Raw genomic sequence first — 25,218 nt, 5'->3', positions numbered from 1 at the left:
TGCTGGGTGAAGGTGGGGAGTGGGCATTGCCACTTGCTCCACTCCTGATCCCTGCCTGGGTTTGCCACCACAGTGGCACCCTCTGGTGGCGCACTAGGGTAGGAAGTGTGTTGTCTTGAATATGCTTGCTCTTATATATATATAAGATAGTAGAAAAAGCTAGAGAGACTTACCATCCTTTTTCACCCAGGACATGGCTGTTTTCTCAGATGTCACTAACTGACAAAATTTGTCACCTATGTGGTCTAAAATATATTTACACATTTCTATGTCTGTTTCATCATCATCATAATTCTCATGTGTCCATAAACTTATTGCTTCATCATCATACTGATCAGGAGAAGAAAAGCCATCAATCCTAACGACTCCGTTCTTACTAAAAGAAAGCCTACAAAACAAAATACAGAAATGACTTAGCTAAGTATCACAGTGCTGAGCAGTTTAATTACAATCCGGTTGTTATCTGTAAGTCAAACACTGCTATAGCTAATCTAATGTGCCATTAATCAACAGGATTGCAAAGCACATGCATCTTTCTGTCTTCTCCTTGGCAAAGATACTACTGGAAAGGGAAGGAGAAGATATTAGGTTACAATCCAGGAACCTGCAACCTTTCACTGGTTGAAATATAGGTTGTAGTCTCCTTGGGGTAGGGAAACTTCATTTACATTTCTTAGTAAAACACTTGAACCTGGTTCCAAGCCTTATACTGGTTGCAGCTATGGATCTTAAGCTGTGATTCAGCAAAAAGCTATGTTTAGGGAATATTGGATACCACAGTGCATTTTTACTAAAGAATTAAGTACAGTGTCTAATTGTTGGGCAGTATAATTTACAAGTTGTGTCTCTTAAGCATATGCTTGGGACATGTCCAGTCATTCGGCCCTTTTGGGAGGAAGTCATTATCCATATTAATTTTGTATTAGAATACGCATTTATTTTTGAGGATGTTAATGTACAGTTAAACTATTTGCCTGTCTCTTGGAACCTAACTGTCAACGGAAATGGACCCTTCATGCCCTTACAGTCACTAAAGATTTATACTACAAAAGACAAAAGCCCACTTCCAGTAATTCATTGGATTGAGGACTTTATAAACATCAACATTTGAATGCACTGCATATAGGGCTCTGCATGGGTGGGGAGATTCGGTATTCCCGCTTTGGGTTTACCTGAAGAGGGAAACCGATTCGGGATACCCCTAAATCCGAAGCAGCTTTTTGGGAATCACTTCAGTATGCTCCATGAAGATTCGGAGCATACTGAAGCGAGGGGGGGAAACTCCCCACCACCACCACCCACCCTCCCTGGGGCAACTCCTCTACCAACCCCTGGGGAGACCCCTCCACCCCCACCCAACCCTGGGGAGAGCCCTCCAACCACCACCCACTTACCTGGAGGCGGGAGGGTTATCAGCTGGGCAGCGGCAGCACAAGGCAGCACAGCTTAGAGCCACCCAGCTCCTCTGCCTCCACACCGCCACCCGAGCCTGCGGGGTGGTGGGGAAGGCTGGAGCCGCCTCCTCCAGCCCTTTCTGCCCCTCAAATGGCTGCGGTGTACCTGCGCCGCGGTGGCCATTTGAGGGGCAGGAAGGGCTTTCTCCGCCTCCTCCGGCCCTTCCTGCTCCTCAAATGGCTGCCGGCACGCCATGGCCATTTGAGGGGCAGGAAGGGCCGGAGGAGGTGGCTCCGGCCTTCCCCACCACCCCGCAGGCTCAGGTGGTGGTGTGGCAGCGGCAGAAGAGCTGGCCCGGAGCCACCGGAAGGTAGGTGGGGGGTTGATGTTTAAAGGGCCCGGCCGCTGCTTGCAAGCAGTGGCGGGGCCCTTAAAACAACCCCGAAGCTTACCGAAGCAACCCAAATCGCTTTGGTAAGCTTAGCTTGCCAAATTGGGTCCACTTCAGGTAACTTTACCCAAAGCAAAACCCGAATAGAACAGCCCTATTTGCATATAGACAGCAATTGCGTATCTTAGATATCTGGACACTTTTATAGAAGCATATATACAGATTTGCCAATAGTGTTTTTTGTAGCCAGCATTGTTTTTGTGTAAAAAAATTCTTTTTGTTTGTTTTGCACTAATAAATACAAATTTTTAAAAGTTTTTTTTTAAAAAACCTGGTTCCAGATCTGTCTTGGATATCCCGCCTAACAAAGTTTGTCAGGAGAGTGAGAAAGAAAGTGCAGCCCTTGTGATTATCCTGGACCTTGCTCCAGCTTTCGGTGCCATCAAACATGTATCCTTCTGGATGAGCTAGTTAAACCAGGTATCAGAGGCAACACACACTGGTAGTTCTATCCTATAAAGTGGTACTGTTCAACCCTAGAACATCTAAAATATGGGCTTCCACAGGGCTCTGATTTTGTCCCTTGATTATTTAACATCTACATCAGGGGTCCCCAATGAGGTGCTCATGGCTGCCCTGCCACCTGCAGACACCTTTTCTAGAACCTGTGTTTTTAGAAAGTGAGTGGATCTAGGTGAGCTTTTGCCCAGCAGGGCTTATGATTGGCCTTTGGAGATCTAATGGACTGTGCAGATTTTTAAAAAGCTGCGTTGGTGGCAGCTGCCACCACAGCACAAGGATCTTCACTTTATGACTGAAGATAAGTTGTGTGAATGCAAGAAAATATTTTTCAAACAATATGTTAAGAGGCATCCTCTTAAACAGAGCTTCTGTCTGTAATGATGAAGAGTTACTATTTGAGTTATACATGACCACACTCCTTGAGATTTTGTGGCTGGCTTCGCCCTTTGTGGTGGCCATTTTGTAGTTGGGTCCACCACCTAGTGTCAGAATTCCAAAGGCTCAAATAGGTTTGGGTCTCCTGGTCTACATGAAACCACTAGGCAAAATCCTTTGAGTTTCTAGAATCCAATGCATAGATTCCATATATATGAAACCCAGTGCTGCTACTTCTGTGCAATTAAGTCAGGTGACATAGCTGTTACGCTGAACTGTTGTCTGGAGATGGTAACAGAATGAAGGCTAGTAAACTGACAGTCATTCCAGAAAAGACTGATGTGGTATAAGTTGTTAATAAAGTCAATCAATAATTCAAAAGTCTGCTTGTTCTGAATAAGTGCATTCCCCTCAAGGAGCAGGTAAGCACCTTAGGGTTGCTTTTTGATTTGGGGCTTGAGCTGGAGGTTCACATCTTCCCTGCAGCACACAGTACTTTTAACTCACAGCTACTTCCCAACAACCTTTCACTAAAAGGCATGATTTGGCCATTGTTGTCTGTTGGCTACTGCAATGTGTCCTACATGATGAGGCGGCTTTTGACAATAGCTCCAACATGAGGTGGTGAGGCAGCTGCCAGGTAAAACTGTAAACACCATTTCTTACCAGATTTTAAAAGTCCATACCAGTTGCTGGTTTACTTTTGGGCAGAATTTAAAGCCCTAGTTTCCCATAAATATCTTCATGGGCTGGGAGGACCAGGATACATGAAGGAGCACCTCATCATCCCATATAAGCCTGCCCACCACTTAAGATCTTCATCAGCAGCCCTGACCTGCGTGCTCCCAATTTCACAAACCAAGTAACTGAGCACGAGAGACAAAGTAATTTTAATAGCAGTGCTCAAGCTCTGAACCTCCCTATAGATGTTTGCAGGGTACTGAACTTACAAGATTCCAGGCAGAGACATTTTTATTCTCCTGGGTCTTTTGGATTCCTTCCCCTGTAACTGTATTACTGTTCTATTAAATTACCCTCCTTTTATTCCAAAGTTATATGAATAGACTTTCCCCAGCTATATGTTGGCTGTTTTAGGATTTTAAGAGCTTTCTACATTAATATCTGTTGCTGTTCGAAATTGTTTCACTGCATTATTCTCTCTCCGGATATTTTTATTCATGTGTCTTCTTGTGTATTGCTTTAAGACTTGTTTTTATTGCAAGCCACCGCAGATATTCATATGAAGAGGAAAGTATTACTTAAAATAAATAATAAAAGCATCATGCCTGTTGCCGCTGCTGTTTAACACAGCAATAATTTCACTGTCCTGTTCACTGTCCTGCTATATTAAACTGCACCCTAGTTGGTACTTTTTTTTAGGTTGCTGTGGTCAACCTTACTTTGTTTGCGAGTATAGTATAGTGGAGTAGGGCAGTGAGACCTGGGTTCAAATCCCTTACCAGTGACCTTGGGCAAGTAGGTCTTTTCCCCAGCCTAACCTACTTTGCAGGGTTATTGTGAGGTTAACATGGAGAACAGGGTGTATACCACCCTGAAGTACTTAGAGGAGGGGCAGCATGTGTACTGACACAGAAACTATTCATTTTACCCTAGCTCCCATATCATCTCAAGCAGCATGATATAGATTTAACATAGCTTTACTACCCCAACAGTACAGCTTCTAGGAGCTCTCTCAGCTCCACCCACCTCACAGGGTGTTTGTTGTGGGGATAATAATATACTTTGTAAACCGCTCTGAGTGAGTGTTAAGTCATCCTGAAGGGCGGTATATAAATTGAATGTTGTTGTTGTTGTTATGGAACAGTTAGAAAACTCTTCAGAAAACTGATGTTGGTTTTTCCAGAAGCTGAAAACATGAGCAACTGCCAGGTATTCCTATATGTTCAAGGATATAATAAAAATCCAGAAGATACAATAGCATTGTGAAAAGATTTCTAACTGACACCATTTGTTTATATCAACACACACCTATTTTCTGTCTTGCCTCGAGAGCAATGTTCAAGCATCTCTCTGATACACAAGATACAAGGCTCAAGTCAAGCCCCAACGGCACAAATGAATTGTATGCAAATAATAATTAATCAGTTGCTACAAAATCTCAATTAATATAAATAAGAAAACACTCCTAGGCCTAGTTTTGCCAATGCCTAATTTACTCAATAGTGACAAGATTCTCAGAACTGTACGCTGAAAACAGGTATTAAAGGTTGCAAAGAAAGTAGTTATTCTGTGACATACATTCATATGAAGCCATGTCTAAGAAGAACCACTACTAAAGGCTCAAAACAATTAAAGTGCCACAAGTTAATTAAAACCACTTTCACCTCCTAGATGTCTCATTAACTGGTGTTACATTTTTATAGTGTAATCTATTAGATCATTGTGAACATTCAGAATCAGTGTGGAATGACTGGTTAAAAGAATACAAGGATAGCTTTGCAGAAATTCTATAATGCAAGGACTGACATGCTTATAACTCAAGAGTATGAGTTATAATTGGTTATAACTCAAAAGGATGAGACTTACACTAGTGGAAAGCCTACCAAAAAATGAACTGCAGGTGGAAATGCAGTCACAGCTGACATCCCAGCCCAGCTGGCTTTGTCCTACTTTTTTTCTCTCTTTCCATCCCTTCCAACCTAGTCTCTGGCTGTTGCTTTCCTCCTCTCACCTCTACAGTCTTATTCAGCTACAGTATATTCTTGTTGCCATGATAATGTGGGAGTACCTTTGTGACATCATAAGAAGCATGCATCTCATATCCTGTATCTCAAGCCTCTCCCATAAGCATATAATTTGCTAGGCATATATATTTCTTGTGGGGAATGATGAAATGGCAGTTACCTAAGTCTTGCTTCTCTCCCCCCCCTCCCCCACTTAAAAGCAGGGGAAGCTAGTCCTGATCCCCTATGCAATTTCTGTGCAAGGAGGTGAGATAATTTTTTGAGGTTCTGTTTTGGCTAAAAGCTGCTAATTATGTGAACACCCTCTGAGATAGTACCTGTCAGCTGGCAAAGCTGTTTAGTAATGGAAAGAAGGTGGACAAAGAGCCTCACAGAGTCATGGAACATCTTTCTGGATGAAGCACGCTACAGAGCAGATATTTAAGACATATGAAGTGCAAAAGTGTTGACAAAATGAATTTGCTCGTAGGTACTTAGGTCAAAGAAGCCACTTAGGTCAAAGAATTTAGTCCCAGTTACCTTTATTCACTGAGATTATTATAAAATGACTGCCTCCATTTACTACACATGTGTATGATAAACCCTAAAAGAGGCTTATATAGATTTCCCTCAAAGACAAATTGAAAGATGTGTGTGAGAACTCCAGAAGAGGACCCAACAGCTCTGTAACTTCAATCACCCTTCCCCACCAAACCACCACCCTACATTTCAAAAGTTGTACACATCGCTATACTTTAACACAACCTGAACCACTAAATAGAGAAGGAATAAGGTTTACTATTAAAAGATTTTTTTCACTTACCGACGGAAGTAGTAGAATCTACAAAACACTGGTGAGTGTGCAGATTCTTCACCTTTCTTACTTCTCACCAGTCTACATTCTCTGCATTTTTGCAAATTGGGCCCTATTTCATAGCAAGAGTCATCCTGCAAAAAGGACTCTCCAGTTTGCTTCAGCTTCTTTACTTTACGCCAGTCTTTTAATACTGAACGAGGTATGCCAGCTGCAAAAAGAACATTTATTTAGCCAGGATGACAAGCATGTTATTAAGATACAATATTTAGAACTCAGCAAAAAAAACCCCTACAAGAGTGCAGTGGGAATCAACAACTATAACTTAAGTATTCAAACAAAATTATGACTGAAAATTTGGGGGAGAGATACTTAGTTCTTATATTTTCTGTCAATTTTGCTGCATATTTTCCCCACTATTAATCAAAGAACTTTTTAAAAAGATGACTATTCTATATTCGAAGAGTCCAGTAGCACCTTTAAGACTAACCAACTTTACTGTAGCATAAACGTTCGAGAACCACAGTTCTCTTCGTCAGATGCATGGAGGGTATGAGGAAACTGACCAGATATATATAGGTGGTGAGGAGAGGGGGGAGTAGATGCAAATTAGTTGCTTCTGATATGGAGATCAGTTACTTCAGAGCACTATAGGGGACACTCAAACCCATCCAACGTATCATCGGTGATCTATAGCCCATCCTGGAAAATGATGCCTCTCTCTCACAAGCCCTGGTGGAAGACCTCTCCCTGCCTACAGATAGCACCCCAACCTTAAACGACTTCTCACTAATAACCATGAATTGGCTAGCAGAGTCACCAACACTGATACCAGACCCTGCAACAGACCCAGATGCCAACTCTGCCCTCATATCTACCCAGGAAATACGATTACAGGACCCAATGGCGTCAACTACACTATCTCTGGCTCTTACAGCTGCTCATCCTCCAACAGGATATATGCCCTCATGTGCTAACAATGTCCATCTGCTCTGCTGTACATTGGACAAACCAGCCAACCTTTGCACAAAAGAATAAATGGACACAAATCTGACATTAAAATGGCAACATCTAGAAACCAGTGGGAGAATCTTCAATCTACCAGGACATTCCATCAAGGACTTAAAGGTCACCATAGTTCAACAGAAACCTTTCAAAGACAAAATCCAACGGGAAGCTGCTGAATTGGAATTCGTATGTAAATTTGACTCAGTCCGACTTGGATTGAATAGAGACTATGAATGGTTATCTCATTATCAGAAGCAAACTGATCTCATTATCAGAAGCAACTGATTTGCATCTACTCCCCTCCCCTCACCACCTATATAGATCTGGCTAGTTTCTTCATACCCTCCATACATCTGACTAAGAGAACTGTGGTTCTTGAAAGTTTATGCTACAGTAAAGTTGGTTAGTCTTAAAGGTGCTACTGGACTCTGCCATTTTGCTACTACAGACTAACACGGCTAACTCCTCTGGATCTATTCTATATACAAATTCCCAAACTCATCTTTCCCAGGACTCTGCATCTATGTATTTGCCTCATAAGTATAAAAAATATCTACAAAAATAAAACCTACTTTCTTGCAGCTAAAAAAGAATGCATTCTCAAAATAACAGTAACATCAATGATCTCCTTTTGAATACTTAAAGAGATTTGCACACTTGAAAATTATTAGTCTCAAAACAGCAACATATCCAATGGTTTGCATATACATAGTAATATGAATTAAAATGAAGTTCCCTAAAAGAGTGACAAGAAATGCCACTTTATGATCCTAAGGTTAAATGGATAGGAAGCAAGCACTTTTTATTGAATTCTGACACTGTTTACATTTTAAAGTATATAACTATGATACTGCAGAAAAAAAATCTTAAGAGCACAACAGCCTTGTGTCTGTTAATTACCATGTACAATAGTGACTACCCTTTTGACACTGATTTTGTTTCTCTGTGTGAAAATCCTTGGAAATATCCCTGGCCTACATTTGGAAATGAAAAGGCGGCACATGTAAGTTACAATGATTTCTGCAATCACGGCAGTGCTTTTTAGAGATGCTATGATCATGGGCATTTCTACAGTGCATTCAACGTGTAAATACTGGGGCAGTGCTTTGGTTTCCTCCATACAATCATGTACCCGGGGGAAATATCTAGAGAAAATACAGCCAAAAAATACCAGACGCAGATGCACATTCTTGTTGAGCCCTCAGTTTGTAAAAGCAACTGTTATGAAAAATCTCTTCAAAATTTAGACAAATATTCTGGGCCATATATGCCTAGACCTAAATTCTTAGAAAATCTGAAACAGTGACCAAAGTGTAGACACACAGTCGATAGAACTGTCTGCAATGGTGCTGTCAGAAGGGGGAAACAACAGCAGTTATAGGGAAGACTCAAGAGGTAAAGAGACAAATTGCGACAACAGTGATAAACAAAGGATAAACATGGTCTACTGGAACAGTTCAAGTCTGGGCACAGAAGGGTAGGAAAGTGGGTACTGGAATAGTGCAGAGTAGGGTTGTTTTGTGGATTCTTTTAATTATTCTGCCGGATTTCTCCCTGAAATCCAGCAATCCATTTCTACTCCTCTTTTTAGGAATTTTAGTCCGTTTCATATCAATTCCTCTTTTGAGATGAGAAAGATTCATCTCAAAAAAGTCATATATTTATATACCATAAACAATTGCAGGGTTGTTGAGAGGATAAAAATGGAAGAGAGGTGAATGATGAAACCTGCTTGGGGTGGGATCCACAATGGAGACACACCCACCCACTATAGATATCTGAGCAGTGAAGCCTGGAATTCAACTTCCTCGTAGCAAATTCTTTTGACATATTCTCTAACCACAAGACCCTACTTCTGCTTTCACAGCCAGGAAGGGAGAATAGATGTCCTGGTTCCACAATAAAGCAAAGAATTAAAAACAAGGTGTGCCATTAAACAAACACACACACATAAGTTGGGACTCATCTGAACATATCACTGCTGGATCAGACTGCTTTTACTCTTTGTATCATATTACAGTCGCACAACAGGCAGAAATGAACAGGCGAGGCTTTCCCTGTGCCATGGGAAAAGGAAAGCTGCATCCACTGAATTTCTATTTGTTGGTGCAAAGAGAGATACACAATTTGTTGATGTAGCACCAGGAAAGAACATGTTTGGAAAGTGTCTGGAAAAGAGAATGCTTGTGAGCACCTGCATCTTGCTTAAAGCGTAGCCTGCAACTTTAGCTTACTCACATTCTCCTTTCCTCCTCCTGCTAGAGCCCCACCCTGTGGTAAGGAACATCAAAAAGGGGGGGAGGAGCTGAAGTTATCAAAGGGCACATATAGCACCATCATGTGGTGTAAACTGAAATTATACTATCACATGGTTTAAAAAAACATAAAACCACAAAGATAAATTAATGAGAAATCAAAGGTAATTCCTTTTTTGAAAGAGAAAAAGAGAAAAAGTGGAACCAATTTGCTATATCTTTAAAAAAAAATCCATCCCATAACAACCCTGGTGCAGAGTTAACTTTAATTAGGACAATTCACAGCATGGGATAGTATGTATGTACCACTGTACAGTTTGCAGACTTGTACCATGCCCAGTTGCAACATTTAATAGATATGAAAAATGAGGCAAATTAAGGAGTGTTTTGGGTAGCAGTTGAACCATTTGATCTAACTGTTTCGGTTGCACTGTAAACAGCTTCTTGTACCTTACGGAGCACATCTTTCCAAATTAAGTCGGTTACAGACTTTACATATAGAATGTATTAAGATATCCTATAAAGTTTTAAGTTGCCCATCCTTATACTTTAACTCTGATGTTTTAGACAAAACCAACACATTTAGCATCATCTTTTGAAACTATTGCTTATAAGCATAAATTTGAATATACTAAAGAAACTCATAATCAGATCTATGGCTTTGATCCACTAGAGCATTTCTATGGACAGAAGAGTCTCTGCCCATAGGGCACAATTTTCTTGCTTCTCCCCTCTCACTGAAACCCACAATGCCCCTTGAAATGCTGTTCCTCGGAGCAGAATTTTGGGGTCATTTGGGGTTGCAGTGGGAGGTAAGAAAGTCACACTTGGTGGGCAGAAATCCTTCTGTCCACGGAAATACTCTGGTAGCTCCAAGCACATATGAATTCCTGCTCCCAGAACCATACCTTAATGAAGTGTCCAGCAAACAATTCAGCAGTCTGATAATACTGGCTGGCACTTTCATTCTCTCTCTCTCTCTCTCAACACCTTTTTAGATCTTAAAGCTGAGAACACAGGCTTGAAAGAGCATGAAGGAGGGCCTCATGGAATCTCAAAAGCCTGGGTTCAGTGTACTTTGTTGCTATGCACAGCTTCTTGCACAGTGTGCAATATCTGTGCATATTTTCATAATTTATACAAGTTGTAGAGTTCAGCTTCCTTTAGTACAGAATTTTAGGGGGTTTTATTTAAAGAGTAGAATATACACAGACTAGACTACAATAAATAGTTTTCTTATCAGTCCCAACTTGCATGTAATGATATACTTACTGTTACTACTGCTGCTCTGTAACTTCAGTTTGCTTTTCTCTTTGGCACTCCTGCTAAGAACACCATTTGGTTTTATTTCTTCCTCTGTATCACCCTTTTTCTTCTGCAAATCATTTTGTTTCTTTTTGTAAGTTGGCTTAGGCTGCCGCTTAGTCCTTTGTTCTGACTTACTTTCACTTTCATCAGAATCACCACTTTCAGACCCAGATTCGTAAGTCCTTTTTGATTTTCGCCGTGTGTGTTTCTCTTCTTTCACAAGTTTCTCCCCTAGCATTTTACTATCTACAGTATTTTGCAAGTCATTTGATGTAGACGCTATTAAGTTAACAGTACATGGCTTAATAATTTCTGATACACTGCTCCCAGAATTCTCTTTTTTATTAGTGTTTTTATCTTCTTCTGAATGTCTTGTGAGCCAAGCTTTTTTCAGTTTTGTGTGATAGTTTGCTTGACTCATCTGGGAAATCTGCCCATTGCCTACAGCATTTGCTTTGTTTATTGTACTAGAAATGATAGTACTGTCTAGGGAAACAGAGGCTGGACATAACTGATTTTTCACAGCACTGGATTCTGCATCACTGGCACTGCTACTTTTAAACTGAGCCGCAGCCAAGGCTGCCTTATGCTTTTTCAAGTGAATAAAATCAGATGGTCCAGAGAATCCAGAGCTGGCCTGAAGAACACTTTCCATTTTGCTGGAGGTTGGTATAACTGGAGCCATGGTACTTACAGAGCAGTCTTGTACTTGCATCACTTCCTGTGTTATAGCTCTAGAGGCAGTGCTTTCAACTGATGTGCAAGACAATGCTGTGTTTGATGAACAGTAAGTCACTTCTGAACCACCCATGCTGGGAACGCCAGTACTCACCACAGATGTGGTTACAACTGTTTTGGTACTGCACAGTATAACTGTAGTAGGCATGACAGAGAAGGGAATGTTGCCCTGGGAAGCAACTGGAAAATTCTTTTCATGCTGGGTAAGAACCGTTTCTGAGCTCATGTTTGGCTGAATGATTCTTCCCGTTTCTCTAGCTTCTGCTGGTATCAGACAGTCTGTTGAGTTTGTCCCTTTCAATGATCTTTCAGCAATTCGTTCTTTGGGAGCTGACTGCACTACAGACATGGTATCATACTTCGCACTTGAAGGTGGACGCACAATGACAGAAGCTGTGGCAGAAGGTGATTTCCCACTAGTTCGCTCAACATGCCATTCCATTTTATCATGATTTGGATTATCACTACATTTCCACATATCTGAAATTTTTTGTTCCAAAGAACTCTTGTATATGCTTTGTGCTTCTTTTGGCTCAGGTACTAAAGTTGGTGGCTTTTGTAGTTCATGGATTTTGCTACCAGCATTAACTGGCTGCACTGGTGTTAGGGTTGGCGGAGAAAGACTATTATAACTGCCTTCCTTTCTCTCCAGGCTGTGATGGACTGGAGGGTGAAACACAGGTGCTCTATGTAAAGCAGGCATAGTCCGAAGTGTACCTGAGGATGAAATTGACAACTGTGTAGGACTTCTAGAGTCATTTCGGAAAGAATTTACCGAGTGAGATGTCACTGGCTGTGAAAGTTGATCTGTTATCTTGTTTACTGAGCTTTCAGCTTCCGGTAGGTGTTTAATCAAAGGCGGGGGTTTTGAAAGAGATGAAGTGAAAGAAGTGAGCGACTGACTAGAAGCTGTAGTTGAAGGACAGCTACTTGGTTTATCAGTACACATACCTGAAACTTCTTTGGATGAGTAAGTTCTTGGCGGTTCATTCACTACACTGTTAGACAAGGTGGTAAAATAATTACTTTGTGGCAAACTCTGTGGTACTGAATGCTTCATTTTATAAAGTTCTGAATCTTTCTCATGTTTTATTCCATGGCTTTTGGGGCTAGAAGATGATAATGGCATTATTCTGGAATAAGTCTCTCTTTCCCCCTCAAGTGTCTTGACTTTAGCTGTAAAAGGAGCAACTTCAATACTTTCTTGAAGTATCCGCCTATGTTCTTCTTTATACTTGCTTAGCCTCTCTCCTGTTTCTTGAAGAGACCTTTGCAGTGGGTCTACGAAATGTCTTTGCAAATGGCCCTCTTTTACATTCTGCGTTCTGTTGTGTTCTAGATCAGACTTTGCTGGAGTCGTTGCAACTGAACATAGAGGTTCAAAAATACCTTTCCTTTCCATCTCTCTGTACAAAAATATAAAGCATTTGATGATTACTTGTGGGTCAAATGAATTACAAAGCACATAAAAATTAAAGGATCTTTCTTTCAAATGTTAACCTAAAATATACAATGTTAATATATGCCTTATTAATATACTTATCAGATTACTATTGATCACACTTTGTGTCTAATATGTGAAGTGTAGCTACAAGTGACTTGGAGCAAAACACAAGATAGTTAACTTCAACTCCTCAAATTTCCAGCATTCCCTCATTTCTGTGTATATAGATTTAAATAATACAAACTTACTCTTTATGATGATCCGCTATACTTTTTGACAATGGGGGACTAGAGTGTGTCGTCAGTTTGAGTGGCCGATGTGGCTCTGCACTGGATGGTCTTACAGGTATATGACTCAGTAACCCAAGCCCATCAGCTGAGGTCACAGAGGTTGGTTGGTGCAACCAAGGACTAGGAGTATTCTGTTAACAGCAACGACATCATAGTTACTACTGGAACCTGAGCACAGTCATCACTCTCTTTTACCAAAAACCTTAAACAACAAATAGAAAGTTCTTTTTTTTTGTATTCACAATGGCTGGTAAGTGACAAAATTAAGTTCCGGGAACTTTTACTAAGGATTTTAAAAACAGTTTTAATGCTGCAACATGCAACTTATTTAAGAACAAGATAATTTTTTAAATACCACATAGGTAGCATACAGAGTGACAGAGCAAGTCTGACTAAAAAGTAAACCAACTTTTCAGCTGTAACGCTGCCTGTTTGAGGTACAAATTAATTAATCTTTCATGACACCCAGTATACACAGAACATGAAGGTAACAGAGGCAATGTTTTCTAAAAATATGTTGGTCAAGCAGTGAATCAGACCTGGTACAGATGCGATGCTGTCAGATACAACCATAGGTCACACTCCCTACTCTGCTTAGATATTAACTGTGATAAAGCATTATGTCTGTGCTGGTGCTAACACTGGCACTAACCAGAGGTTACAAACCAACATTTAATCTTGATTGAAAACCTAACTATGATGCAGAATTGACACACATCTGCAGATGTAATGCTAAATCTCAATTAACAATAACAGTAACCATAGATGGGAAAATTCATGCAGGTGAGAAGAGGAAGAAACAGGCAAGCACATTGCATCTTCCTAGCCTCCTGAACATGATTAGGAGATTTTTCTGGTTTCATCTGTATTCAGCTTCATATTCTGTATGTATCAGGATGCAACCATACTATACATATCACTCTACTGCTTAGAAGCATCAATAATAGTTGTAGAAAATACTTAGTAAAAGATAAAAGTGAGTTTGAGTTTTTCAAATTCAATCTTTTTTTGAAAAAGCAGCATTTATTAACCTTCTGGCAACAGCAAAGCTAAATTCTTGTACTAATAAATAACTGAAGGGTCTGTAATTCATAGATTTTTTTAAAAAGTAGCTCTCAGTCTTTAAGATGAATTTGAAATAGATTTCAAAAGGTGCTGTATAGGGCTGTGCACGGGTGGGGATATTTGGTATTCCCGCTTTGGGTTTACCCGAAGTGGGAAACTGATTCGGAATACCCCCAAATCCGAAGCGGCAAGCCGCAGCAAGGGCTTTCTCCACCTCCTCCGGCCCTTCCTGCCCCTCAAATGGCCGCCAGCCACCAGCACACCGCGGCCATTTGAGGGGCAGGAAGAGCCGGAGGATGCGGTTCCGGCCTTCCCCACCACCACGCAGGCTCGGGCGGCAGCATGGCGGCGGCAGAGGAGCTGGTCTGGAGCCACCGCAAGGTAGGTGGGGGGGAGGTGGGGGGGTTGATGGTTTAAAGGGCTTCGCTGCTGCTTGCAAGCAGCAGCGGGGCCCTTTAAACAAGCCCCAAAGATTTCCAAAGCACTTCCGAATGCTTCAGAAAGCTTTGCTTCAGTATTCCGAAGCGGGGCCAGCATGCTGGCCCCGCTTCAGGAATACTGAAGCTTTCTGAATTGGGTCCGCTTCAGGTATCTTTACCCGAAGCGAAACCCAAATAGCACAGCCCTAGTGCTGTATTATTTATATCAACAGTCACACTACTCTTTTAACACACATAACTAATAGTAAACTATGTGTAATTAAGTTTATCTCCAGAAGCAAAGCCTGATATTATAACAGCAATTATTAAGATTTGCCTAGCTTTGTGAGTAATCATGTAACTTTATTAAAGCTATATAAAATCACTATAAACATCACGCACGTGCACACACACTCACACATACACACAGAGACCAGTTATAAACTAATTTATAATAACGTGACAATTTAATACAACTTACTCTTCTCAGAGGCGTCTCAGTATTCACAGAAGTTTCAGGATGAACCCATTTAGATGAAGGTATTCCAAGACCTGAGTAAGCATGTGTTCCATTCGGATACTGCCAAATAATTGGATAAAGTCCTAGATGATTATATGAAGCAGAAGGGTGAGCTTGCCCAAGAAGATGTGATGACTGGTGCTGTAGCATCTGTTGCTGTTGCTGGTGTGCTAATGCCAAATGGCTTAAGCTGCTAGCATGAGCAGTCTCTAGTCGTGGATGGCCTCCCAACAAAGAGGCTGTAGGCACTCCAGGTAACACTGCAGGAAGTAGATGTGGGTGATGAACAGAATGGTGAGATGCACCACTAAGAGGATGAGTACTAATAGATGACAAAGGAGTTTGGTTTGAGGATCCAGCTAATAAATGAGATGCAGCAGTTAATGTGGGATGATGTGTGTTTGGGTTTAGACAAGTTCTATGGGAAGTGGAATGAGGAGGATAATTATGCTGATGCAAATATGGTGATATATGGTTAGTTCCCGTTTCTTGTCCAATAAGAGCGGGATCTCTGTAAACTGTGAAATGTTCATTCTTGTCAATGATAAGAGGACTTTTAGTAGCTTCTAATGAACTAACTCTAGCTGGAACTGGATGAAAACTAGACCTAGGCAAATCATGCTCAGTTTTAACTGCTGACCTTGTTACTCCAGTAACATGGTTGTTCTGGTAATTAAGTTTAGACTTCACAGTATCTGGAGACTGGGCGTGTTTATATTTAACATCAGGTAAGGAACTTGACTTGATTTTAGGGTTTTCAACCAAATGACCAGGTTTTGACTTCATAGCATCTGGGACTGGACTTTGTTTACGTACTCTGCCCTCTTCTGCCATAGAAATAACAGTTAAGGATGATGCAGAACCGTACTGAACTTTTTCTTTTTCAGAATGGAGATGTTCACCTGCTGATGTACTTTTCATAGCTTTCAGTTGCATCAAATCCATTTTGCTCACATTATTAACCCAACTCTCATCAATTTCTGATTTCCTTACTTCCGGAAAGTTTGCATTTGTAAACAGATGTTTTGTATCTTTGCCATGGGGTTCCATTTTCAGACATCCCTGCAAACCAAAGGTATTTGAAATGTTTTCCTGACTCTCATTTTTGGAGTTATTTTCAATATTCATACCAATACAACTTTTAGGTGTAGGAGAGTTGGGTGTAAACTGTTCATTCAGTAAAAGCTCCCTGGGGCTTTGCTTTTCTATACCATCCTCTTGAATGCATACATCATTGGCATTCCTATCATAAACTGTCAGCTGTTCGGCTTGATGGAGTGAAATCTCTTGCAGCTCCAAATCAGCCGACTCAGGTCTTTGTATTTCGTGATGTTTTTTATCTTCCTGCATTTCATGCCAGGAAGACTGACTGTCTATTAGTGCCTGTTCTTCTACAACACTTCTGCTCTGAGATTTTCCTTCTTCCCCATTTACCTTTGAAGCATTCTTGCTTTTCAATTCATTTTCTGAATTTTGCTCTGACGAAGAGTCTGTCAATCTTTTGTTTGAATTTTCTGAGTCGCTGCTCTCTGAGTAGTCTGAGGTGTTGTCGGTCCTCTGCCTCTTCATACTCATTTTTTTTTCTTCATCTTCAGGTTTTCTTCTTTTAGAAAGAAAGAGCTTGTTTTTATTTTTGGGATTTTCTGGAAAAGGGAAAAATATTTTTAGTTCAATACAGCATTATATAAAAATACTTCTCTGACTACTGGAAAAATGACTTTACCTCCTTGGCCTATATAGTCATATTTTTCTTCTTTAATCTTCTCTTCGTCGGGCACACTGCTGTCAGAACCTTTTCTTTTATTTGGACGAGTATTCCGCTGCTGCTGGTGTGAATTTTGTTTTGGTGCTGCACTCTGGGAATTCATTGCTGGCCGGGGACTATTTGCTTGAGCCCGAGTATAATGTCCCTAAATGAAAACATGAATTCATTTCTCTCAATCCAAATGAATGCAGATAAAGTGGAATAGAAAGGAATATAATTTTAAAATATATCTACGTGGGCTGTGTTGCTGTTCTGGTTGGACCGAGACCTGCGCCGTGATGTGATGCCAATATTTTCACCTTTCAGCAAAGAGTGAACAACATCATCTAGAAAGGTCATCTGAACCATAGAAGGGTCAACATTTTGTGGTTCTAGCACCTGGTTTATTAGAAAAACAAGAAGTCTGTAATCAATTTTGGTTCTGTATTTTCCATATGAATACCAATTGCAAATCATAATCGATGGTCTAGCATTCAAGATTACACAAAGGACACCTGGACACATCCTGCAGGAACAGAATTGACACCTGATTTTTCAAAGGAATACATAAAAGGAATCCTTTCCTTTTATACCAAGCACATACAACATTTACCAGAACACCACTAGCAGCCCCTTTGTAATCTCCAAAACAAAATCAAATCCAAAACCTTGTATATTAAGCAAGTCTGTTAATGATAGGACATTTGGAATGTCTTTCATTCATAGGGTCACCATAGGTTGGCGGTGACTTGACAGTACATAACACATACACGCATACACCCAAACCCACATTAAAGCACAAATAAGGTATAAAGATAAAAGGGAAGAAAGTTTTTCTTCTTGCTTGGAAAAAGAGAATGGAAAGAATGGTTCATGATACTTACAACCACTGCTAAGTGAAACAACAACAAGTTAAAAAAATAAAAGTGACTTTTTCTTGAGCTCCAACATCAGATGTGGGGGGAGGGTCACTTAAAGAAAATACATTTTTGTATTAATACTGAAGAAGCAGTCTGAAATTTTTCTTAGATTCCTCCATTTATAACATGAAAATAATTTGAGCTGCTGATCTACATATTTAAGTTCCTTTCATTCAAAGTAAGAATGTATAGCTGCTTAAAATAATCACTGGATAGTACTTCAGGGATCTATGACACATTGTAAAAAGTTAAACACTACTCCTTTACACAGAACTCATTTAATCTGATTTTACTTATTTTACTGGTTGGTTAATGACCAAATAAAAGATTTAAGTTCTTCAAACTGGGAGCGAACAAAAGCCTCTTTTTCTCAAATGTAGCCCTGAAGAACTTCTAGAATGGCCTGCCTGAAGAAGTCAGAAAAGCTCCCACTCTCCTGGCTTTCTGTAAACTGTGCAAAACTAAATTATCCAGGAAGGCTTTCTTTCACAGATGACAGGGCTATCCTGTAAGGAAATGGTTCAGAAAGATGTTTTGGGACAGGACAGGGACAGTCTGTGACTGCAAGTATGCTCCGATGGACAGTTCTGTGCTGTTTTATGTTATGTTTCAGCATGTTTTTATTTCCAGATCGTCTTGGATTTCTGCTTGTTTTCAAATTTCTGCTATCCTTACTCTACTGTATTCTTTTGGACACTGCTGGGGAGCTACACAAGATCACAGCTGCTGATTGATAATTAAAGCTCCTATCTTGGAACTTGGGGTGCTGGTGCAATAAGTTATATGACCCAGATTTTAAAAACTTTTTTACATTATCATGACATTCTTTGCAGGAAACCTGGATCCAGAATTCTGATCTCCCCATTGTGCAGGGCTACTGGGCTTATTCTGTGCCTGCGATTAAAGTACACTCAAAGGGACAGGGAAGTGGGGGTTTGGCTATTTTGATCTCTGTGGACCTAAACATAGACGTACAAGTGCCAGAGAATAACTGCCCTAATAATTTTCAGGTCCTGCTTCTCAAAGGTGATCATTTTAGAAGTATACTCTGTGTTAACGTATTCTTTACTGAATGTCCCAGCCAATGTTCTCATTGACTTATACTATGTAATCTGCCTTGAATCTCAGTGAGAAAGATGGAGCATAAATAATGTAAATGAAGACTCCAATCTATTAACTTACTTGGGTTAATACTTTTTAAGAAAGAACAAGGTAAATATATGCGAATTGATTTTAGGATAACAAAATGAAAATAATGGCAAAAATCTTAACATGAAACTACTGATAAATCAATATTTTCAATAACAGAAAAATGGTTACCTGATCATTCATTACAATCATAGTACGAGTGAAGAGATCATGGTGAGTAATTATACCAGTGAACCACTGGGTGGCAGAGTCCTGTCTATATACTCTCACTCTATAGCCGTTTAAGGAATATGGACCTTAAAAGAAAATAATTTAAAAAGAAGATTTTGAAAATCACCTCAAAAACATTCAGTTCTCATATATGGTTTTAGAAGCATGAGACTAATAGCTTGCATGCATAAAGAACTAAAACTTAACATCCCACATGGCCTTAGAGCTACTGAATACTGCGCTCTGTATTCAACAAAGGAATTTTAAAGAATGCAAGTGTAATATTTGATATATTCTAAATTATTTATAAAACCAGTTCTTTCAGGAAATACTTTCTAACCGCGCAACTTGCAATAACAAAGAGTGGTGAAAAATGTCAACACGTTAATTATAAAACGTTAAACTGAAAAAGCAAAAGCACAATTCCTTGTACAGAAAGTCATACAGCATCTGTTTGCATAGCCAGATTCTTTTGCTGTAGAAACAATTCAATGGGGCTCCCAGGATCTTCCCAAAAAATGACCACACAGCTTTCAGTCTTTTGCAGTAGGTTCAACCAATGTGGCTCAGCAGACTATTTTTCCTTCCTGCAGCTACTATAGTACTACAAAATAAGCCGTTATGAAGCTAAACAGCATAAATATTATTACAGAAACCAACTGAAGCAACAGAATGTCTTGTGCTTGTTGTTGGATACTGCATTGTTCTGTTCTGTGGTGCTTCTTCACTGGCTGAACCCAGGATCTGGCTGCTGTGAATGACATTGATTCTGTTGGGCTAAGTTGCAACTATGTTGCTTGCTTTATTTTGGTTTGCATAGAATAGATGTGATTCGCTGATGTGATGTTGGGTCTCCTTGCTTTGTTTTCGTTCTGGGGGGATTCATTCTTGTGCTTCACTTTGCTCCTGCTTGGCTAAGTTGTAACCCTGTTGCTTGCTTCAGTTTGGTTTGAGTGGAATGGATGTAATTCTCGGACGTAGTGCTGGTCCCCTTCCTTCACTTTGGTTCTGAGGGGATTCCATTCCTGTGCTCCAATTTTGGTTTTGTTGGGCTTTCTTGGGATGAGCTCAGCTTATATTTGGGAGAGTGCCTTGGCCATGGCAGCCTGTAATGGGAGTCAGCTTTGACTTTTTCCCCATATGAAACAATGGAGTGACTGGGAGCACCTTGTTCAGGGGCTCCTAGAATTGGCCCTGGATTTCAATCTTTCTGAAACTTGGGGAATCTTTAGAGGGCAGTCAGTAATAAGTTCCCTGAAAATTTCATGGAGTTTGCACAACAAATATCACCTCCAGCCCCCAGATAGCCCCCGGGGTATTTTTCCCCATAGGGAATAAAGGAGAATGGGTGGGGCACCTTCTTTGAGGGGCCATAAAATTAGCCCCAAGGGGCCAATCTTCATGAAACTTGGGGGGTATTTAGAGAACAGTTGGGAGTAGGTTCTCATCAAATTTTCGGAAGTTTGGTTGAAAAATGACTCCTTCCAGCCCACCACATATTTCCCAGAGTGATTTTCCCATAGAAAACATCAGCTGAATTTTACTAATTTTTTTTAAAAATTCAGGATACCTGATTTTTGATTCAGAATACTCGGATTTTACCAAATCAGCCTAAATTCAGTATTTTAATCCAAATTCCGAGCCAAACTGCACACTCCTAGTGCCTGCAGCCCACCTTCCCTCTCTCCCTTATTTTTTCTGCTCCTTGCCCTACCTGCCGATTGCTTCCTCCCTCCTTTACCTTTCTCTGTTCCCCTCCCCCATCTCAGCGTGCTCTTTTTACATTTTTGACTCCCCCCCCTGCTTCACCTTCCCTTCCTCCTATATTTTACATTTTTAGTATCTCTCTCTCTCTATGTCCCCTTCTCCATACATCTTAAGGTCCAAACTTCATGTTACATCTTAGCTATGAATATATTGGACCAATTGGGTTGACTCTAGTGAACAGAGCAGGATGGCCACAAGTGCTGTTCTGGAAATATTTGCATGAACAGTGCTATATTAGGCAGCATTTATTATAACTGTCATACTTCTGCCTTGGCAGAAGATTGTGCAAGATATGATACAGCTTCTTGTGCAAACAGAAAGACGTCTTTCAGTTTAGATTCACTTTTCTTATGCAACAGTTGAGTGTGATATGTAAACTAGGCCTTCTGTGATTGGAATATATCTTTTACATCTACACTTGGATACAATCAAGTATTGTTTTACAGGATCAGTTCCCCATTCTGAGAAACCAGGAACAGTTATGATTTGTTCACACCGTTTGTAAGAGTACTGTAAAGTACTTTGAACACAATGTGTATGACTATGTAATTACAAGTTTTATTTTATTTTCTTCTCTCCAACTGGGACCCAAAACAGATTATATCCTCTTCCTCTCCCCCATTTTATCCGCACAACAACCTTGTGAGGTAGGCTAAGCTGAATGTGTGAGATTGGCCCAAGGTTAACCAGCAACCAGCAACCTTCCATGACAGAGTACAAATGCAAGTATCTAAACTGATTTTAGCAGCATGGACCGAAGAAAAAGGTAAAACACAGAAAGTTTTATTTACCCCGTTTTACAAAGGATGGTCCTGGGTAGACAGATGATACAGAGGCTAGAAATTTTAACAGAGGGTGTCACTACATTTCAATGATATGTACAAAGAAAACATATCCAAAAATATGGTATCAGTGATGGTGTTAACTAGTAAGAAAAGACACTGGTATCACCCATGCAGGCGCAGTTTGGATTGTAGAAATCAAACTGGCAAAGGGATTTCCAGTTATTTTAGAATACTCTAGGCAGACCACTTCTTTACCCTGGAGAATGTGCACTTCTTTCTTACAATATGTAACAGTTCTACATTTAATACATAACCTGGATCAGCAATTCCAGGAAAGGTGAGTGCCCCTGCACACTAGACAGTCTACTTTTCCCCATCTGTTCCCATTTCTGAACTGGAAACAACACATTTCTCACAAGATGCAAAAGCAATCAGGTAGATCACATCTTCATGTTACTTGAACCATGTGATTACAATTTGAATGCTGAAAGAATCCTCTTTAACATCAGGAAAAAATCACATCTTGTACCACTGCTAAACCACTGAACTATTCAACACATACTAAACCACAGATTCAGAAACATAAACATAGTTCAATGAATTAAATTTTGAGAACAAATTCAGGTTCCAATTTACAAGTATAATTTTTCATCCAATTATGTTTCAGTATAAAATTTAAGGGATTCAATTAGTTAATAGACATAAATATTTTTGAAAATTACCTTGCATAAAAATCTCCTGCACCTTTTGTTCCTTTACCCAGATTTTAACTTCCTCCTGAAGCTGTGGGTTGTCCCTGAGAACTGGGTTTAAACTGTCTATGTCGTCCTAAAGCAGAAATTAAGAAAAACGCTATGTTATACACAGTCAACATTTTATGAAGTTCAAAACGGGATAATCTGGTAAAACCACTGCATTCTTTAAAAAAACACAATGTCAGACAAGCAACAGATCAAAGCTGTTCCAACTTTTAAAAATGTTTTGTGTGTGTCAGATACAACTGTGCGTGCGCACACACAAACACATCCATTTCATGCACGTTTGCAACTGCTCCAACCCACTCCGGTAAAGAAAAGCAAGATACCTTTTCAACCCAAGGATCTCTTACCCACTTGCAACAATAAGGCTTCAATAAAGCTAGTATATTCAAGCATACTTATCCAACAAGTTAATTAGTACATGGAAAGAACCCTAGAACTTCTAATAAATTTTCATTTAACTAAAAGCAGAAGCAAAACTAGAAACGTTACTCTAAAACATTTTTTAATTATCAGAAGCTAATTAATTATCAGAAGATCTAAATTCTAACATTTTTTGGTTTGTACAACTACATTTGTATACATTCTTTAAATTGTAAAATATATTGTATGGTTGAATCAGGAGACTTTTCATTGGGCTTGCAGTACTTGGTTGGGTTGAGGGCCTGGACTTCAGCAACTGTCAGATTCTGCATCAATCCATAGCAAGGGGAGGGGGAACTAAAGCACAAAAAGAGAAGGCAGAGGACAGAGCACACAACCATGCATATTCACTCCATGCCAAACCATAGTATTTGGTTATGGATCACTGCATCTACAGTGCGTCTCAGAAAATACTTTGAGTATATAAATGAATATTTTCAAGTATCTTATATTAAGAAAACACAAATCAATATAAAGTTAATATCCATGTATTAAATAATCAACATAGTGTAAAAAAAAAAACCCTGTAGCACCCAGTATATCAGAAAGGGTTCGTTTCAAATGTATTGGTATGTATAGCCTACTTTATCCCATTAACTCAAGGTTTATAGTTTTACATCAACAAGTTTGATCTCAGCTATTTTATACATTCAAAAGTGAAGGTCAGGAAGTATGAAATGTAAAGGTTATGAGAGATCATTTTTTTAAAAAATTAAAAACAAGCAAAAGGGTTATATGTTGTTGGGTAAGCTTCTATCACTGGGACAAAAATGACTGATAACGTTTCTATCCCGCTATCTTTAATTTTTTTTCTTTGTATAATCACTCACCTTTTTTAAACCTGTTATCAATGATGTTTTCTTAGTGAAAAAACAGTGTTGCACTTTCCTGTAACTGCTGTTTGTCAAGTGTCCTCTGTGCAGACACACATTGGGACTGCGCCTGCGCAGGCCTGCTCTGGAGAGAGATTTTTAGCTCTAGAACTCCTGAGGGGGCGTCTCCCCTGGTCTGCGCCTGCATGGTACTTTCCTGCCTCTGCGCAAGACCGGGGAGCGCCCCCTCAACTCTCAGTTCTCCCACGCTGCCGGAGGATTTCTTTTTTTTCTTTTTTAAACAATATGCATATCCTCACAGCAGGGCAGGAGGGAGGGAATGTGTGTCTGCACAGAGGACACTAGATGAACAACAGTTACACGTAAGTGCAACACTGTTTTCGACTTCGTGTCTCTGTGCAGCCCCACATTGGGAGTATAACAAGCTACTCACCAATGGGGGGGCGAGTGTGAGGATGCTTCTATGGATGTCTATTTGAATAACAACTGTAGTATTGCATTCCCCACAGCTGCGTCAGATTTAGAATTTGTGTCCACCACATAATGTTTGACAAAAGTATCCGCGGAAGACCACGTGGCTGCTTGACATATGTCTCGAAGCGATGTGCCCCTCAGGAAGGCTGCTGAAGATGACCAACTCCTTGTGGAATGCGCTCTAACTGTCGCAGGACACAGAATATTTTAAATCACATAGCATCTTCTAATTGCTGCAACTATCCATCTGGAAAGAGACTGGTTATAGACTGGTAAACCCTTTTGTGGACCTGCATAACATATGAACAGGGACTTTGACTTCCTGAAGGACTGAGTTCTATGGACATAATACAATAAAGCTCTCTTTACATCTAAACTGTGTAGTGTGCGTTCTGAATCTGAAGTGGGGTTCGGGAAGAAAACTGGTAATGATAACTTCTGGTTGAGGTGGAATTTAGAAACCACCTTAGGGACGAATTGCAGATTGGGATGGAGCACAACCTTTTGAGAGAAAAACTGTAAATATGAGTGGTCTATTCTTAAAGCCCCTAATTCCCCCACCCTTTTGAGGCAAGTAACGGCTACCAAAAACGCCACCTTCCATGATAAGAGAGCTAGTGGACAGTGGGCTAATGGTTCAAACGGTGGTAACATTAACTGCGCCAGGATTAAAGATAGGCACCACCAAGGGACTGGAGTAGACCTAGGTGGGAAAGTACGCAAGGCTCCCTTTAAGAATTGTTTAGAGGCATAATGGAAAATAAGGACATGCTGTCCACCTGTTCATGAAATGCCAAAATGGCCACAAGGTGGACCTTAACTGATGACACTGACAAACCCCTGCGAAGGAGTGAGAGAAGGTAATCAAACTCTATAGGTATAGGACAGGTGAAAGGTGATTGCCCTTTTCCTGACACCCATTTCATA

The 25,218-nt window shown here is 40.2% G+C and overlaps 1 protein-coding gene across 1 annotated transcript in view; it reads right to left on the bottom strand.

Annotated features, from left to right (window-relative positions):
• The window catches only part of JMJD1C (jumonji domain containing 1C), a 190,933-nt gene that overhangs the window by 24,906 nt on the left and 140,809 nt on the right, over positions 1–25,218 (bottom strand). Inside the window, exons 4-12 of the mRNA XM_054982305.1 lie at positions 22,526–22,631; positions 19,213–19,337; positions 17,228–17,371; positions 16,952–17,138; positions 15,190–16,871; positions 13,183–13,355; positions 10,717–12,896; positions 6,191–6,392; positions 174–388 (exon numbers count right to left, since the gene is read on the bottom strand). Of these exons, the coding sequence (XP_054838280.1) occupies positions 174–388; positions 6,191–6,392; positions 10,717–12,896; positions 13,183–13,355; positions 15,190–16,871; positions 16,952–17,138; positions 17,228–17,371; positions 19,213–19,337; positions 22,526–22,631 (5,014 nt within the window). The remainder of the gene's footprint in view (positions 1–173; positions 389–6,190; positions 6,393–10,716; positions 12,897–13,182; positions 13,356–15,189; positions 16,872–16,951; positions 17,139–17,227; positions 17,372–19,212; positions 19,338–22,525; positions 22,632–25,218) is intronic.

This window comes from Eublepharis macularius, chromosome 6 (assembly GCF_028583425.1).
Source record: "Eublepharis macularius isolate TG4126 chromosome 6, MPM_Emac_v1.0, whole genome shotgun sequence".
In the NCBI taxonomy this organism is placed as follows: Eukaryota; Metazoa; Chordata; class Lepidosauria; order Squamata; family Eublepharidae; genus Eublepharis; species Eublepharis macularius.
Note: the sequence above shows the minus strand (reverse complement) of the source record. Positions and strands in the feature narration are given on the sequence as shown.